The 20211-nt window shown below is 44.1% G+C and overlaps 1 protein-coding gene across 3 annotated transcripts in view; it reads right to left on the reverse strand.

The window, feature by feature from the left end:
* Nucleotides 1-13461, reverse strand: part of LOC138670128 (bone morphogenetic protein 8A-like) — a 213992-nt gene extending 200531 nt beyond the window's left edge. For 2 of the 3 annotated variants that reach the window (XM_069757178.1, XM_069757180.1), the window contains exon 1: nt 12704-13445. In XM_069757178.1, coding sequence (XP_069613279.1) covers nt 12704-13088 — 385 coding nt within the window. In that variant the 5' untranslated portion in view covers nt 13089-13445. Of the gene's footprint in view, nt 1-12703 lie in introns of all 3 variants that reach the window. The other variant, XM_069757179.1, reaches the window with a different exon arrangement.
* Nucleotides 13462-20211: the final 6750 nt, after the last annotated feature.

The raw sequence follows: 20211 nt of genomic DNA on the forward strand, positions 1-20211 counted from the left end.
CTACCCCTAACCCTACCCCTAGTTCTAACTCCAACCTTAGTGAAAAAAAAAAAAAAATTTATTTTTTTTATTGTCCCTACCTATGGGGGTGACAAAGGGGGGGGGGTCATTTACTATTTTTTTATTTTGATCACTGAGATAGGTTATATCTCAGTGATCAAAATTCACTCTGGAACGAATCTGCCGGCCGGCAGATTCGGCGGGCGCACTGCACATGCGCCCGCCATTTTGGAAGATGGCGGCGCCCAGGAAAGAAGACGGACACCGGCAGGCTCGGTAAGTATAAGGGGGGGGGAGATCAGGGCACGGGGGGGCGTTGGAGCATGGGGGGGGGCGTCGGAGCACGGGGGGAGGCGTCGGAGCACGGGGTGGGGGGCGTCGGAGCACGGATGAGGATCGGTGTGAGTGCGGGTGGATTGGAGCACGGGGTGGGGGATCGCTGTGCAGGGGGGGTGATCGGAGCACGGGGGGATCGCTGTGCGGGGGGGTGATCGGAGTGCAGGGGGGGGTTGACTGGAGCACGGGGGGAGCGGACAGGAGGACGGGGGAGCGGAGCACAGGACGGAGGGGAGCGCTGCACAGATCGGGGGGCTGGGGGGGCGATCGGTGGGGTGGGGTGGGGGCACATTAGTGTGTCCAGCCATGGCCGATGATATTGCAGCATCGGCCATGGCTGGATTGTAATATTTCACCAGTTTTTTAGGTGAAATATTACAAATCGCTCTGATTGGCAGTTTCACTTTCAACAGCCAATCAGAGCGATCGTAGCCACGGGGGGGTGAAGCCACCCCCCCTGGGCTAAACTACCACTCCCCCTGTCCCTGCAGATCGGGTGAAATGGGAGTTAACCCTTTCACCCGATCTGCAGGGACGCGATCTTTCTGTGACACAGCATATGCGTCACAGGTCGGATTGGCACCGACTTTCATGACGCATACGCTGTGTCACAGGTCGGGAAGGGGTTAATAATGATTATGTCTAATGACGAACACCAGATCGGCTACATCTGGTTGCATTGCTGAGGGGTGACATCAGTAATGTGACCGCTCATCCCAGCAGACAGAACACACTGAGCTTAGCGTGAAAACATGGCTGCGCGTGACTGCCAGTAACCTTAATGATGTCACCACTCGTCACTGCAGCCACGTTTTCACGTTAAGCTCAGTGTGTTCTGGCTGCTGGGATGAGCGGTCATATTACTCATGTCATCACTCAGCAATACATCCAGATGTAGCAGAGTAGGAATTCGTCATGAGTAGTGTTGAGCGATACTTTCCGATATTTGAAAGTATCGGTATCGGATGGTATCGGCCGATACTGGCAAAATATCGGATCTCGCCGATACCGAGTTCCGATACCAATACAAGTCAATGGGACACAAATATCGGAATGTATCCTCGATGGTCAGGGCCGCCATCAGGGCATTACAGCCATCACTACAGTATGGGGCCCGATGAGCTGAAGCAAAAAGGGGGGGCCCACACACGCTGGCAGCCCGGTCTGGGCGGGCCCCCCTCTCTTTGCTAATGCTCATCGGGCCCCTGGGATATTTTGTTTAAAGCTGCCGCAGACAAGATACATAACAACACTGTGGTGATTTAAAGTTACACCTACAGCGTTGTTAATGTATCCGGCAGAGAGAAATGCGCACTGTACCTTTAATTTGCGGGGCCCGGGTGCATCATGGTCCCGACGTCTCGTTACACACTGTGAGCACTTCCTCATTCCAGAGGAGTCACGTGTGGCGTGTGTTGTCGTCGGGCGGGCTGAGGCAGAGAGCAGGAGAAGTGAGGAGACTGCGACCAGTGAGAAGAGGCTTCCGGCGGCTGCATCTGCTGGCGCTAATTCAGGTCTCTCCTCCTCCCCCGTCTGGCAGTTGTGCAGCTCTGTGCTCACGGAGTCACGGAGAACTGTCACTCCAGTCCTGACATCTATACAGGACAGCAAGGAGCAAATAATGGGATGGGGGGTAGTATAATACAGGGGGAGCATGGGGTCTCTGCTGTGATAATAGGTGGGAGATGAGGGATGGAGCAGCTGCAGGGAAGTTATTGATGATGGAGAGGTAATGGACCCCAAATTATAAAACACAAAAAAGTTTATCCATATTTTACTTTGTTCTAAACATCTACTATATAATTGTCTAAGGGTCACTTCCGTCTGTCCGTCTGTCTGTCTGTCAGCTGCCTGTCATGGCTGCCGCGACCAATCAGCGACAGGCACAGTCTGGAAGAAAATGGCCGCTCCTTACTCCCCGCAGTCAGTGCCTGTCGCCCGCATACTCCCCTCCAGCCACCGCTCACACAGGGTTAATGCCGGCAGTAACGGACCACGTTATGTCACGGGTAACGCACTCCGTAACCGCTGCTATTAACCCTGTGTGTCCCCAACCTTTTAATATTGATGCTGCCTATGAGGTATCAATAGTAAAAAAAAAAAGTAATGTTAAAAATAGTAAACAAAAACCTGCTATACTCACCCTCCGTTGTCCGCTTGCGCCTGCCGCCATCTTCCTTTCCCAGCGATGCTTTGCGAAATTAACCAGAAGACCTAGCAGTCTCGCGAGACCACTAAGTCATCAGGGTAATTTCGCAAAGCATCCTGGGAACGGAAGATGGCGGCAGCCGCGCACCCATCGGCACAGCGCAGTTTGATCCCAGAAGGCGGACAGACGGGACGCTGAGGTGAGTATGTTTATTTTTTAACCTGTGACATACGTGGCTCGGTAATATACTACGTGGCTCTGTGCTGTATACTACAAGGCTGGGCAATGTACTACGTGGCTGGGCAATATACTATGTGGCTGGGCAATATACTACGTGGCTGGGCAATATACTACGTGGCTGAGCAATATACTACGTGACTGGGCAATATACTACGTGGCTCCACGCTGTTTACTACGTGGCTGGGCAATATACTACGTGACTGGGCAATATACTACGTGGCTGGGCAATATACTACGTGGCTGGGCAATATACTACATCATTGGGCAATATACTACGTGACTGGGCAATATACTACGTGGCTCCATGCTGTATACTACGTCACTGGGCAATATACTACGTGGCTCCGTGTTGTATACTATGTCACTGGGCAATATACTACGTGGCTCTGTGCTGTATACTATGTCACTGGGCAATATACTACGTGGCTCCGTGCTGTATACTATGTCACTGGGCAATATACTACGTGGCTCTGTGCTGTATACTATGTCACTGGGCAATATACTACGTGGCTTCGTGCTGTATACTACGTCACTGGGCAATATACTACGTGGCTCCGCGCTGTATACTACGTCACTGTGCAATATACTACGTGGCTCCGTGCTGTATACTATGTCACTGGGCAATATACTAGGTGGCTCTGTGCTGTATACTATGTCACTGGGCAATATATTACGTGGCTCCGTGCTGTATACTACGTCACTGGGCAATATGCTACGTGGCTCCGTGCTGTATACTACGTCACTGGGCAATATTCTACGTGGCTCTGTGCTGTATACTACGTCACTGGGCAATATACTACGTGGCTCTGTGCTGTATACTACGTCACTGGGTAATATACTACGTGGCTCCGTGCTGTATACTACATCACTGGGCAATATATTACGTGGCTCCGTGCTGTATACTACGTCACTGGGCAATATACTATGTGGCTTCGTGCTGTATACTACGTCACTGGGCAATATACTACGTGGCTCTGTGCTGTATACTACGTCACTGGGCAATATACTACGTGGCTCCGTGCTGTATACTACGTCGCTGTGCAATATACTACATGACTGGGCAATATACTACGTGACTGGGCAATATACTACGTAACTGGGCAATATACTACTATGTGCTATTATTCAGTCACTATGTGGTGGTAATATGTGGTCTGGTCATGTTGTGTTGGTATTTGTCCCTTGTATGTGGTATTATAGGTCACTATGTGGTGGTAATATCTGATCTGGACATGGTGCGGTGGTATTTGGCCCTTGTATGTGATATTGTTCGGTCCCTGTGGTGGCAATATGTGGTCTGGACATGGTGTGGCAGTATTTGTCCCTTGTATGTGGTATTATAGGTCACTATGTGTTGGTAATATGGTGTCTGGTCATGGTGCGGTGGTATTTGTCCTTTGTATGTGATATTATTGGTCATTTTAAACACAGAAAAATAAATACAAATATACTTAAATTGTATTGGATATTTTCACAAATGTTTAGTAAGTTACAGCAGAGTAGGGCTCGTCAAAAGGAGTCGGCCTTGTCATGGTGACAGACTAAAAAATCTTTTGGCCAAAACAAAAGCTGCTGGTTATGTATATGGTGATGGGAACTGTAAATGTGTGATTGTCGAGGACATGGCGCAGAAGTGGAGTTTTTCCAAGAGAGACTGGTGGGACTGTGGAAGGTTCGAGAGGTGGAGGCGGGGCTGGGGTGGATCCTGGGCGGAGTCTCAAGGGGCCCCGAAAATTTTGCCAATATGGGGCCCCAAAATTCCTAGTGGCAGCCCTGTCGATGGTTCCCACGGTCTGAAGGAGAGAAAACTCTCCTTCAGACCCTGGGATCCATATTAATGTAAAAAATAAAGAATAAAAATAAAAAATATGGCTATACTCACCCCTCCGAAGGACCCTGGCTGTCACCGCTGCAAGCGTCCGCCTCCTTTCCTGAGAATTGCAGAGAGTGAAGGACCTTCGATGACGTCGCGGTCATGACCGCTCACCTGACCGCGACGTCATCGAAGGTCCTTCACTCACTACATTCTCAGGAACGGAGGCTGACGCTCGCAGCGGTGACAGCAAGGGTTCTTCGGAGGGGTGAGTATAGCCATATTTTTTATTTTTATTCTTTATTTTTTACATGAATATGGATCCCAGGGCCTGAAGAAGAGTTTCCTCTCCTCCAGACCCTTGGAACCATACGTACCGCACACTCCGATACCGATTTCCGATATCACAAAAATATCGGAACTCGGTATCGGAATTCCGATACAGCAAATATCGGCCGATACCCGATACTTGCAGGATCGGAATGCTCAACACTAGTCATGAGACATCATCATTATGGATTAAAGGCGGACAGGTGAGGATTACTTTGATTTATTATTTTTATGTTAAAAAATGGGAAATGGGATTTGTTGGGGAGTGTTTTGTTCAATTAAAGGACTTTTTTCTGTATGTGTCTTCACAAATTTTTACTATGAGTTTAGTAACGACGGGCAAAGCGTTACTAGGGGCAGCTGGGGGCTGCTATTTTTAGGCTGGAGAGGGCCAAATATCCATGGGCCTTCCCATCCTGAGAATACCAGCCTCTTGCTGTCTGCTATAGCTTGACTTGTTATCAGAAATTGGGGGGACCTCATGCCGTTTTTTGAAATTATTTATTTAAATAATTTAAAAAACGGTGTGTGGTGGCCCCTCTAGTTTTGATAACCTTTAATCCATAATGATGATGTCTAACGATGAACACCCACCAAGTCTGCGATATCTGGTTGCATTGCTGAGCAGTGATATTAGTAATGTGAGCACTCCGCCCGTCAACCAGAACATACTGAGTAGCTCGCAGTTGTTGGCTTTACATTCGCTTGTTATAAAAAATAAAGGGGACCCCACATCTTTTTTTATTATTATATAGTTTGATTTTTACACAGTACGCCTGACAATCACAGCCATGACAATACTTGACATAGATATGATGGGGCCAGAAGTGCCCACACAGGAAAAGCTTGTTGATTCGCTGCTCTGCAGCCTTTTAACAAGTTCTGTTCGGGTTGATGAACTCGAACAGTACTACGGACTTCAGGGCAATAACTTGAAACTGACAAAAGTTAGTTTCAATTTAAATTTACTGAATATCAGCTAATATGAACTAATTCAAATTACATGTTTTTGAATTGTGGTTTAGTTAAAAAATAAATGAATGAATGAATGAATGAATGAATGAATGAATGAATGAATGAATTAATTAATTAATTAATTCATAGTGAAAATGCCATTGGGACAAAATTATTTACACCCCTAGAAAATATTGGAAATAATTTTACCATATGGACATGTTAAACTAAGGGGTGACCTGCAATTAGCATCACTGGTGTCTACAAACTTGTAATCAGTCAGTCTGACTATTTGGAGGGTGAAAAGTAGTCACTGTGCTGTTTGGTATCATGTTGAGTACCACACTGATCATTGAGGGTTGCCTCTGGAGATTAGAAAGAAAAGTATAGACAAACATGTGAAAGGTAAAGGCTATAGGAACAGTTTGATGTTCCTGTTTCTACAGTTGTACATATTATTCAGAAGTTTAAGGTCTATGGGTCTTTAGTTAATCTCCCTGATCTCGTCTGCAAGAGGAAAACTGATGACTAATTGAAGAGACGGATAATATGAATGGTAACAAAAGAGCCCAGAACAACTTACAAATGTCAAGTTACATCAGTGTCAGATCGCACCATTTGTCGCTGTCTTGGCCAAAGTGAACTTCAAAGAAGATGTCCGAAGAAGAAACCACTGTTGATGCAAATCATAACAAAGCGAGACTTGAATTTCTCAAAATAAGATTCTAGGAGAATGTCCTTTGGAGAGATGAGACAAAACTGTAGCTTTTTGGCAAGTCACATCAGCTCTATGTTCACAAATGCAAAAATGAAGCATGGAGAAGACTCGGTTATGTTTTGGGGCGGCTTTGCTGCATTTGACACAGGGTGTCTAGAATTTGTGCAGGGTACAATGAAATCTCAAGACTATCAAAAATATTTAGAATTGAGAGTCCTCAGTGGTTGATACCTTTTAATGGCTTTCAGTTAGCCATTAAAAGGTATCAACCACTGAGGACTCTCAATTCTAAATATTTTTCTATCCACTGGCTAACACGGTACCAAGATATATTTCTTTCCTGTATCAAGACTATCAAGGCATTCCGGAGCAAAATGTGCTGCCCAATGTTAAAAAGCTTGGTCTGCGTCTTAGGTCATAGGTGCTCCATCAAGATAATGATCTAAAATACGGCTAAAAACATCCAATAATGCAGAGGTGTCAAACTGCATTCCTCGAGGGCCTCAGACCATGCATGTTTTCAAGATTTCCTTTGCATTGCACAAGGTGCTGGAATCATTCTGTGCAGGTGATTAAATTATCACCTGTGCAATACAAGGAAATCCTGAAAACATGACCCGTTTGCGGCCCTCGAGGAATGCAGTTTGACACCTCTGCAATAATGGCTAATAGCAAAGCATTGGATTATTCTGAAGTGACCTTTTATGAGCTCTGATCTGATCTGAATCCTATTGAACATCTGTGAAAGGAGCTGAAACGTGCAATCTGGAGAAGGCAACCTTCACACCTGGAGCAGTTTGCTCACGAATAGTTGGCCAAACTACCTATGGACAGGCAGGAGTCTCACTGAGAGTTACAGAAATTGTTTTTCTGTGAATGCCTTAAAAGCTTATACAACAAAATATTAAATTAATGGATTAATGGTACAATCATTTTTGGTCAAAGCTATTTTCATTTTTTTTCTTTTGAACCACAGTTGAGAAGCAATGTCTGATTTTCATTAGATGATATTCATTAAATTTAAATTGAAAATTATTTTTCTCAGCCTCAAGTAGTATCAGTGACCATTGCGGATTTTTCTTACTTGAACAGAAGGTAACAACAATTGTGTGTAGAAAGATTGGAGTCCAGGAACACCATGAGTCCAGGAGCAAATCCAAAAAAGATCTTAAAGGGAACCTGTCACCCCGAAAATCGTGGGTGAGGTAATCCCACCGGCATCAGGGGCTTATCTGCAGCATTCTGTAATGCTGTAGATAAGCCCCTGATGTTACCTGAAAAAGGAGAAAAAGACGTTAGATTATACTCACCCAGGGGCGGTCCCGATGCTGGTCAGGTCGGATGGGCGTCTCCGGTCCGCTCTGGCGCCTCCTATCTTCTTTCCATGACGTCCTCTTCTGATCTTCAGCCACGGCTCCGGCGCAGGCGTACTTTGCTCTGTCCTCTTGAGGGCAGAGGATAGTACTGCAGTGCGCAGGCGCCGGAAAGGTCAGAGGCCCGGCGCCTGCGCACTGCAGTACTTTGTCTGCCCTCAAGAGGGCAGAGCAAAGTACGCCTGCGCCGGAGCGGTGGCTGAAGATCAGAAGATGACGTCATGGAAAGAAGATAGGAGGCACCGGAGCGGACCGGAGACACCCATCCGACCTGACCAGCAGCGGGACCGCCCCTGGGTGAGTATAATCTAACGTCTTTTTCTCCTTTTTCAGATAACATCGGGGGCTTATCTACAGCATTACAGAATGCTGCAGATAAGCCCCTGATGCCGGTGGGATTACCTCACCCGCGATTTTCGGGGTGACAGGTTCCCTTTAAGTTCTATTCAGACAGCTGCTCACTAGTTTATGAAAGTTATAAAAATGCCGAAGGCCAAAGATGTCGCAAAATGCACTCAAGGAAGGACCGTATCACTAAAAAAAACACTTGAGGAAAACAGAGGCATGTACTGAAGCATCTTCCTGCTTAAAAACTTACTGATATCACACACATCATATGCACATACCCTTAGGAACTGCTGCAATAAGGTGACATGAACATTTTTTTTTAAACAAACTTTTCATATGAACAGCAAAAACAGATTTACTAGAGAAATTAATAGGAAGAGTTTTCAAGCATTTTTCTGGAGGATTTTGGGGAGAATCTGCTCAATTTCTCGAAAACTCCTTCTGAATTAATTCTATGGCGTGTACAGACTGAGTCTGACCACAGCCAAAATGCTCTGAATGAACACACCATTATGGTACGTTCACACTGCATCTTTTCTGCTGTTTAAAAATGACAATTTTTCAAGCAGAAGACACTTAACGATATTTTCATTTTCTCTGATGTTTTTCTAATGACTCTTCATGGATTCCTTTCAGTAGGTTTTGATATGTAATCTGTGAGCACTATGTTGTAGATGAAGAGACTCTGATTCCAGCGACGTGTCACTTACTGGGCTTTGTTTTGCGGCTTCAATACAGTGTATTATCAGCAGGAGATTATTAGTACAGGACAGCTGATCTTGTGCATCCTAGTGTAATCAAACCCCCAGCACCGATTTGCAGCTCTCTGTCACTATACAATGTACATAGAAATGTGCTAATCAGGGGTGTAGGCAAGGTTACACAGGGATCAACACCTGAGCTCTGCTAGATCAACAGTAGAAAAAACTGGGATTCTATCACAACTGCTTCACTGTTCTGAATTCTGTTTTCGAACTCCCTCCTGTGGTCATGAATGGTACTTCGGCGAGTTCTGTCCATGGACTCCCTCTGGTGGCTGTGAGTGGAGCTGCTGCTTCTGAGGTTCCTTCCACAGGTGACGTACTTTATTCTTTGGCTGGCTGTTCTATTTAACTCCACTCAGATCGTTACTCCATGCCAGCTGTCAATGTTCTTGTACTGGTTCAGTTCGCTCTTGGATCTTTCTGGTGACCTGTCTACTCCAGCAGAAGCTAAGTCCCTGCTAGTGAATTATTTGTTCATTGTTTCCTTGTCCAGTTGGCTATCATCATTTTGTCTTGCTAGCTGGAAGCTCTGGGATGCAGAGTGGCACCTCCGCACCGTGAGTCGGTGCGGAGGTCTTTTTGCACACTCTGCGTGGTCTTTTGTAGTTTTTTGTGCTGACCGCAAAGATACCTTTCCTATCCTCAGTCTGTTTAGTAAGTCTGGCCTCCCTTTGCTGAAACCTGTTTTATTTCTGTGTTTGTGACTTTCATCTTAACTCACAGTCAATGTATGTGGGGGGCTGACTTTTCCTTTGGGGAATTTCTCTGAGGCAAGGTAGGCTTTATTTTCTATCTTTAGGGCTAGTTAGCTCTTAGGCTGTGAAGAGGCGTCTAGGTCGTGTTAGGTACGCTCCACGGCTATTTCTAGTTGTGTGATAGGATTAGGGGTTACGGTCAGCAGAGCTCCCACTTCCCAGAGCTTGTCCTGTGTGAGTTTAACCATCAGGTCGTTCCGGGTGCTCCTAACCACCAGGTCCATAACACTTCACCCAGTAAACTAAGTGATACATCACTGGAATCGGGGTATCTGTCATTACCTTGTGCTGCTGTCAGATTACATAGAAAACAACCTGCTGATGGATTCACTATAGATGTTCGGGGGGGCATTTTCCAGGGTTTTCTGGACATTTTTTGAACTTTATTAAGCAATGAAGAAAAATGCTATAATTTTTTTTTAAGAAAGAAAACCTAATAAAAGTAAAAAAAATAAAATACCCAGGCATCTTCCTAACATACTTTTAGCCTCCCCATTGACTTGTATTGAGCATCTGCCTAGTGGAAAACACCTTAATAATACACATATTACATCTTTTACACACTTGGCCTGTTTTGAAATCCTAAATTTATAAATGAAGCTCAAAAGACTGCACATGTGAATAGCAAGATGTTTTTATATAAATATGTTCATTTTTTTTTTTAGATTTTTTTGTGATTTTTGAACCATTATCTGTACTAAAAAATGTTAGAAAAAGATGCATTGTTCACTCTCATGTTTTTTCAGGAGTTTTTGTAGTTGAAACTTTCCAAAGTCCTAAAGTCCTTCTCCAAAACTGACTTAAAAATTATGTTTATTGCACTCCTGAAAAAAATTAAATGTAGCCTCTGAGTATGTTCACACTTCGTCTTTTGCCAGCGGGTCAAAAAATGTTTTTAAAGCAGAATACACTTCAGGAATCATTTTCTCTGGAGTTTTGTAAACCTGAGGCATCTTTTTTCTATCTCTCTCTAGTGTTTTTCTACGTCTTTTTCCTCATTTTTTTATTAACTATTTTTAAATCCTTTAAACAAACCAAAATATTATTGTGTTTTTTATGCAAAAACACTGACAAATTGCTCAAAAAGATGCCCCGTCGTCTCAGGCCGGTTTCACACGTCAGTGGCTCCGGTACGTGAGGTGACAGTTTCCTCACCTACCGGAGACACTGACTCACGTAGACACATTGAAAGCAATGTGTCTCTGCACATGTCAGCGTGTTTTCACGGACCGTGTGTCCATGTGCAAAACACGGAGACATGTCAGTGTTCGTGGGAGCGCACGGATTACACGGACCCATTAAAGTCAATGGGTCCGTGTAAAACACGTACCGCACACGGACGCTGTGCTGTGCATGAGACAGCGCTACTGTAAGCGCTGTCCCCCCCACGTGGTGCTGAAGCGGCCATTCATTTCTTCTCTCCAGCAGCGTTCGCTGGAAAGAAGATATGAAAATTCCTTTTTTTTTGTGCTCGTGTTTAAAATAAAGATCCCTGTCCCCACTCCCCTCCAACCCCCTGTGTGCTTCCCCCCCCCGCTGTTAATAAAATACTCACCCGGCTCCCTCACAGCGTCCTGTCCTCGCCGCACCTTCTCCTGTATGAGCGGTCAGGGGTGGAGCCGCATATTCATTACTGTAATAAGCGATCTTATTTTAAGGAGAAAAAGGAAAATGCGGCACTCACCCAGGTAGATTGCGAATCAAAGTCCTTTATTCATCATAACGTAACAACGGACATAGTAAGGAGAGGCGGCTGGGAGAGATCAGCGGTGCGGGGAGAAAGAACAGGACTACGATCGTTTCGCTCTTGTGCGCTTCCACGATCGTAGTCCTGTTCTTTCTCCCCGCACCGCTGATCTCTCCCAGCCGCCTCTCCTTACTATGTCCGTTGTTACGTTATGATGAATAAAGGACTTTGATTCGCAATCTACCTGGGTGAGTGCCGCATTTTCCTTTTTCTCCTTGGATATTTGTTCACTGCTTTTTATGCTGAGCACCACCCGAACATTGCAGACTATATACGTGCTATAGGAGTCTTGCAGCGGAATCCTCAGGCTGCGGCTACACCGCCTGCTGCGATAACACCTAGTGCCGTTCATATTTTGTGCTTTTTGATCTTATTTTAAACACGAGGACAAAAAAAGAAAGGATTTTTCATATCTTCTTTCCAGCGAATGCTGCTGGATATAAGATATGAATGGCGGCTTCAGCACCAGATGCAGGGGACAGCGCTTATATCTAGCGCTTTCTCCTGCACGCTCCACGTGGTACCCAGTCGGCACACGGGCGGCACACGTGTGCCACACGGATGGCCTACGTGAGCTCTCGGACACACGGACACGGATCATTCCGGTACCGGAATTATCTGGACGTGTGAGACTGGCCTAACATGCATCTTTAAATCCTTCCCATTGACTTCGAATGTGATGTATTGAGTGTCTTGCTAGTGGAAAACACAAGAAGATTGTACATGGCAGCTTTGATTGTCACATTCATGGGAGTAATGGCGAAAATGTGAAACCTCTCTGATCTTTGCCGATAAATTGCCATCACAGAAGAGTACATTGTGGAACGTGAATTACTCCCACCCATAACACATGTTTATTCATCACGAGGTGTTAGTAATGTAAGAGAATGTGTTCTTTAAACGTGTACAACCCTTAACCCTAACATCAACTCTCTTAAAATGTATAATTTGTATTTTCTGTTTATAGATTATTTTTGTGTAGTTCTGACATTTATGTGGTCATTGACTGCAAGACACATTCAACATATAAAGAGATGATCTAGTGACAATAGAAGCGTTGCTATCTTTACAATTCATTGATAAATTACTTGACTTCTCAACATTTAAAGCAGTGAAGCCCAGAACATTTTTTGAGATATTATATATAGTAAAAAGGATAAAAAATGTTGTTCTTACCCATATTGACAAAACTCATGACTGTATCAGCCTCGCTGATGACTGCTCCCAGTGGAGGGCTTTGGGTGCTTAGAGTTGTGAAAAGTGGCCTTGATACCCCTTGACCTCCATCATCTTCTTCTTCACTGCACATAGCATGATAAAGATCCAACATAAACAACGGTGCTGATGATGGGAACTGGCCACCATTTGCTGGTCTGGGTCTTCCAGGCAACCCCAAGATGGATAATATCTCTCTCTGCATCTCACGTTTCTCTCTACCACTTAATTTCCTCTGGATAAAACTTGATCTCAGATGATTTTGCACAAAACTTCCATTACCAAAATGGCACAAAAATCCAGTAATACATAGCATGGTCCATATATAATGTAGAACACCGGGCATCTTAGCAGATAAAAGAACTGTCAATTACATAAAATAAACAATATATTACCATCCCGGAATCCAGAAGGAACTGTTCAAGTCTACAATCTGAAGTCTTCTCTTCAGTTTTGCTCTCTGGATATTTCTTCTATATTATTCCCATTATATTTCTAGGCACAGGAAATCCACAAGTGCTGGATCTGAACTTTCCTCCCGTAACAGGTAAATCTTGCTTCCCCAAATAGAAAATGTATACCTAAGAAGAGAGGGAATTCCTGGCAGAGCTGGCTTTCATTTCCTTGAGTGATTACTAGTTCTTAAGCTTCCTGCCTTTTCCAAGCAGACTAGCAGAAACCTTCTCCTGCAATGTGCTCTAGAGGTCTCCAGCGATCACTATTTGCTCTGTAACTTGGCAAATTAAATTATAGGTGTTAACTTGTAATCTACCCCGGGAATGATTGGCTAAGGATTTGGTCAACATGTTTTTTCATTTATGATGAGACAGTGTTTTTTCCTAGGTGCACGCATCTTGTGCAAAATAGTCATTGCTGCAAATCACCCCTCCTTTTGATAACTTTATACATTTTCTCTAAGAATGAGAAATAAATGACATTCTGTAATACACAAACAGCAAAAGTAAAATAGGTTCTACTGGAATATTTCCCATATATTTGTCATAAATGTCTGTAAATTAGGTGTTTTTTTTTAGTTTAATATTTATTACAAATTATCAAGCATCATTCCTCTATGCTAAGGATCACTAAAGAAGCATTCACTTAAAAAATCACTTGTTAACTTGCTACACTTGCAATCAAAATTCAGCCCTCATTGCAAAGTAGGTTTATTAGCAAAGTGTAAAAATATTCTGCTGTTTTCAATTAGCAAGAATAATTGAAATAGTTCAACACAACTAAAATAACAAGTGGTTTCTGCAAATTCAACATAAATTGCCACTACTGCAGTTTCAGAATTATTCCACCCCTTCTTGAAAAGCGTATTTTTTACTTAGTAGAATACCCATTGGCTAATTTGACTTGCTGCAAATTTGATGCATAGTCAGACACCAGCTTCTGGCAACTTTCTAAAGAAATCTTAGCCCATTCCTAATGGTTGCTGGCCTCAATTTCACGAATATTTTCTTGTGTTTGCTCCTTCTTCAAATCCTATCAAAGATTTTCTATGAACTTTAAATCAGGCAAGTCTAGAATCTTCCAAACCTTCTTCTGAAACTCTTCTGAAGCCTTGGTGGACTGTGAGTTATATTTGGATCATTGTCCTGCTACCAGGTCTAATGATGCCCAAGCTTTAGCTTTCTTCCAGAAGGCATGACATTTTTTATAGGATTTCCTAATACTTGATCAAATCCATCTTGCCTTTAAAACACTGCAGGCTTCCTGCCCAGAGCATCACCAGGTCTTCACCATGTTTTACTTTAGGCAGGGTGTCCTTTTCAACATATGCTTGTTGATCCAATAGCCCAAAACGTTCCAGTTTTGTTTCATCAGTCGAAAGAACAGAAACACAAAACTTATGAGTTTTATTTATATGGTTTAGAGTTTATTGGAGATGCATTTGCATCAGTAGAGGTATGTATGTATTGGAGCCCTTGAATTTTTAGTAAGCGCCTTACTGTGCAAACTGAACCATAACTGCCTGCTGCCAACATATCTGTCTTCAGCTCTTTTGCAGCCACTCGAGGGTTTTTCACCACCTGCTTTCTACGTAATCTGATGGGAATCGGAGATAGTTAACTATTTCTGTCATGATTGATTGCATGAGGCAACATCTGATTTTCAAATGTTTTGCTCTTATGATTAATTTTATTCAGGGGGAAGAACAATTTTCAGACTGCATAGGTTATTAAACATGTCATTGTCTGTTAAATTTGGAGAAACTGCTTGTTGTATTGGTTGTGTTAAAGTATTTAAAGAGTGCCTATCACCAAAAATCTAGTATTATTAAAAACTAAAAAAAATAAAATTATATGTTTGTTTTTAGTTATTTTAGATACTGACTTTTAAAACAGTCAGTATCTATGTAAAAACCTTTGTTTTTTGCACCTATTTTTTAATAGAAGCGCGCTGCCATCTTGTGGATGGCACAGCTTCTCACTGATCCCTCTGCACCATGCATGCTTCTAATGCGCATGCTCAGGCAGAGAGAGCGGAAGCATACTGCTACTTTATTAGATGACTTTCCATGCCTGCCTGCAGCTTCACTATCTGCCATTGTCATACTGGTCTGGGTTTTATAGGAATGAAAACGCTCTGATCAAAGCAAAGACCAGTGTGATAGACAGAGTAGCTGGTGAGACAACTGTAATATACTTAACGCTAGTGAGGGGCAGGGTAGCGGACTAGTGGCGGTGATTGGTCTGCTAATAAAGTGAAGCAAAGTCCTTCGGAGCCGCGTGTGTGAGAACACTTTTTGGTCTTTCTCTCCTCTTTAAGCAGAGATGTCTCGCAAGTTATTGCAGGATGTCACTGTTTAGTGAGGAGAGAGAAAAGAAGTGTTAATATATTAAAATAAAAAAGGGAAGAGTAATGTTATGTGATATGTTCTCTTTAATTTGTTCTTGTCTGAAAGTTTGTAAATTTTGCTTATAGACCAACTGGGGATAAGGTCACTGGTGTAGCATGGGATGCCTGAACCTGGGGCAAGGCAAATTTTTTGAGTCCCATAACCTGTGGACCATTAGAATGCCTGAGTCCATTCCACCTGTCCAGTATGGAACTGCTTATCACCTAATTACATGTATTGTAATTTAAGTATATACTGATGTAATTATAGATCTCTATTTGGCCCTGCTATTATTTTCTGCTTTTGTTAAAATATGAAATAACAATTTTCATTTTTAAAATATTAAATTATACATTGTTATGTTTTCTTTACTTCTTATTCTTTGCACATACAGGTGCATGGTTCCCCTTTGGGGGCTGCGCATGTAGTTTACATAGCTTTCCACAGGCAGGTGTTTAGACAGTCAGACATTGGTCCTGCTCTACCTGCATCTATTGAGGCCAGCTTACACATAGAGAGGTTTTACTTTAGAGATTGGACCATCCTGATTTTGTACAGCTTGTCACATTGTGATGGCTTATAAGCTTTTTTTTTTCAAAACAGTGTAAACCAAGTACCCTATGTTATTTACATGTACTATATTTGTACCTATGATGCAAACCTGGTTAGTTTTTCCCCTTTACATAGATTATGTTAGTTAGTGGCCACAGTGTGAATGTGCACCTAAGCATTACACTTACCGTATATACTGGATTATAAGCCGAGATTTTCAGCCCAAATTTTTGGGCTGAAAGTGCCCCTCTCGGCTTATACTCGAGTCACGGTCGGCGGTGGGGTCGGCGGGTGAGGGGGAGAGGGCGCTGAGGCATACTTATCTGCTTCCGGGGCCCCTGGCGCTGTCCCTGCACTCCCACAGTCTTCGGTGCTGCAGCTCTTCCCCTGTTCAGCGGTCACGTGGGACCGCTCATTAGAGAAATGAATATGGACTCCACTCCCATAGGGGTGGAGCCGCATATTCATTTCTCTAATGAGCGGTAACGGTGACCGCTCTGATAGAGTAAGAGGCTGCGGCACCGAAGACCAGCTGTCCGGGAGAAGGAGCGGGATGCCGGGAGCAGGTAAGTATTACATATTCACCTGTCCGCGTTCCACCCACCGGGCGCCGCTCCATCTTCCCGGCGTCTCTCCACACTGACTGTGCAGGTCAGAGGGCGCGATGACGCATATAGTGTGCGCCGCCCTCTGCCTGATCAGTCAGTGCAGGGAGACGCCGAGACGGGACGCTGAGGAGCTGCAAGCAAGAGAGGTGAGTATGGCATTTTTTTTTTATTATTGCAGCAGCAGCAGCAGCAATGGCACAGCTTTCTATGGTACATCTATGGGGCAATAATGAACGGTGCCGAGCACTATATGGCACAGCTATGGGGCAATAATGAACGGTGCAGGGCACTATATAGCACAGCAATGGGGCAATAATGAACGGTGCAGAGCACTATATGGCGCAGTTATGGGGCAAGAATGAACGGTGCAGAGCACTATATGGCACAGCTATGGGGCAATAATGAACGGTGCAGAGCACTATATGGCACAGCTATGGGGCAATAATGAACGTTGCAGAGCACTATATGGCACAGCTATGGGGCAATAATGAACGGTACTGAGCACTATATGGCACAGCTATGGGGCAATAATGAATGGTGCAGAGCACTATTTGGCACAGCTTTCTATGGTACATCTATGGGGCAATAATGAACGGTGCAGAGCATTATATGGCACAGCTATGGGGCAATAATGAACGGTGCAGAGCACTATATGGCACAGCTATGGGGCAATAATGAACGGTACTGAGCACTATATGGCACAGCTATGGGGCAATAATGAATGGTGCAAAGCACTATATGGCACAGCTATGGGGCAATAATGAATGGTGCAGAGCACTATATGGCGCAGCTTTCTATGGTACATCTATGGGGCAATAATGAACGGTGCAGAGCACTATATGGCACAGCTATGGGGCAATAATGAACGGTGCAGAGCACTATATGGCACAGCTTTCTATGGTACATCTATGGGGCAATAATGAACGGTGCAGAGCACTATATGGCACAGCTATGGGGCAATAATGAACGGTGCAGGGCACTATATAGCACAGCTATGGGGCAATAATGAACGGTGCAGAGCACTATATGGCGCAGTTATGGGGCAAGAATGAACGGTGCAGAGCACTATATGGCACAGCTATGGGGCAATAATGAACGGTGCAGAGCACTATATGGCACAGCTATGGGGCAATAATGAACGGTACTGAGCACTATATGGCACAGCTATGGGGCAATAATGAATGGTGCAGAGCACTATTTGGCACAGCTTTCTATGGTACATCTATGGGGCAATAATGAACGGTGCAGAGCACTATATGGCACAGCTATGGGGCAATAATGAATGGTGCAAAGCACTATATGGCACAGCTATGGGGCAATAATGAATGGTGCAGAGCACTATATGGCGCAGCTTTCTATGGTACATCTATGGGGCAATAATGAACGGTGCAGAGCACTATATGGCACAGCTATGGGGCAATAATGAACGGTGCAGAGCACTATATGGCACAGCTTTCTATGGTACATCTATGGGGCAATAATGAACGGTGCAGAGCACTATATGGCACAGCTATGCGGCAATAATGAACGGTGCAGAGCACTATATGGCACAGCTATGGGGCAATAATGAACGGTGCAGAGCACTATATGGCACAGCTTTCTATGGTACATCTATGGGGCAATAATGAACGGTGCAGAGCACTATATGGCACAGCTATGGGGCCATAATGAACGGTATGGAGCATCTATTTTTGTTTTTGAAATTCACCGGTAGCTGCTGCATTTTCCACCCTAGGCTTATACTCGGCTCAATAAGTTTTCCCAGTTTTTTGTGGCAAAATTAGGGGGGTCGGCTTATACTCGGGTCGGCTTATACTCGAGTATATACGGTATATCAACATGTGTTCCAGCTCATTTCTTTGGTGCTGTGTTTTTATTACATTTTTCTGTAACTACGGTATGTTATTACCCTAACCCCTTAGTGACAGAGCCAAATTTTTTAAATCTGACTAGTGTCACTTTATGTGGTAATAACTCTGCAATGCTTCAACAAATCCCAGTTATTTTGAGATTGTTTTTTCGTGACACATTATACTTTATGATAATGGTAAATTTAGGTCAATATGTTGTTAGGACTGGCGGAACGCACCAAGACAGATGATATAGATGCGTTCGCAGTCCGGGGTCCACCGTGCAGGTGAAAACCTGCTGCTAGCAATTTGCAGACTATATGGCGGTACACAAAAGTATACACGCGTGGGTTAAACCTCACCCAGCGTGAAAGAAGCAATCCTGTTAAGTCACAGGACCGCGGTACCGCACCTAAAGCGCGAGCAAGTAGTCAGCGAACTCAACCCCAACTAGGATTGAAGTCCGATTAGACCCTTGCTGGCACAACACCGCAACTGGGTGTGTAAGGAAACTGAATAACAGTATTAAGGCACAAGAGTGAATGCAGTGCCGCACTGACGAACGCCACTAACCACCCAGGCTTGGGTAAGGAAAGCACAGAGGAAGTGCACGGCGCCGTACTGGCGGTCACAGCAACTGGACGCTGTAATGTGTGATTCGTGCTGTAGGCTAAGTCGGGCGCTAGATAGCAACCATACACCTTCCGCGAACAGACATTCAATAGGGTAGGGGTATCCAAGGACGACTTGCACTCACAACATACACACATTAGCAATTGTTAGACAATACTAGCGCATGGCCGTGCGGTCATGCGCAGTTTATATAGTTACAGCACAGGAAGTGGTTACAGCACTTTTGCCCTTCCAAGACCTGCCAAGAGGACCAATGGAATGTGCTGCAGAGCCTGAGCACATGACCCTCGATCTCCAACAGGAGATCTTACCCTGGGCATGCTCAGTACGTGCAGACAAGGACTTAGTCCCAGAGAAGTCCGCTCGCTGCTGACCAGCACTGACTTTAATGGCAGAGACTGGAGAAGCAGCAGTAACTCTCAGAACAGAGTGAGAATGAGCAAGACGCTGGGACCGACGTCTTTGCTGAGCAGACTCCACTGCGGCTGGACAAGAATGGGAGACCGCAGCGGAGGTGGCTTGAGATTCCCCCTGTGCAGAAGTGGGAACTTGACCCCTAACATATGTTTTGTGTTTATTTATAAAAAATATCTAAAATTTGAGAAAAATGTAAAAAAAATTGCAATTTTCTAAATTTGAATGATTATCCCTTTAATCCAGATAGTAATACCACAGCAAACCATTAATAAATAACATTTCCCACATGTCGGCTTTACAACAGCATCATTTGTAAAATGTTATTTTATTTGTTAGCATTTTAGGAGGTTTAAAAATGTAGCAGCAATTTTTCATTTTTTTAAGGAAATTTACAAAATTTATTTTTTTAGGGACTTATCCATGTTTGAAGTGACTTTAGGCGTCCCATATATTTGGAAACCCCCAAACGTGATACCATTTTAAAAACAGCACCCCCTGACATATTGAAAACTGCTGTCAGGTAGTTTATTAACCCTTCAAGTGCTTTACAGGAATTAATGCAAA

Source organism: Ranitomeya imitator, chromosome 3 (genome assembly GCF_032444005.1).
Source record: "Ranitomeya imitator isolate aRanImi1 chromosome 3, aRanImi1.pri, whole genome shotgun sequence".
In the NCBI taxonomy this organism is placed as follows: Eukaryota; Metazoa; Chordata; class Amphibia; order Anura; family Dendrobatidae; genus Ranitomeya; species Ranitomeya imitator.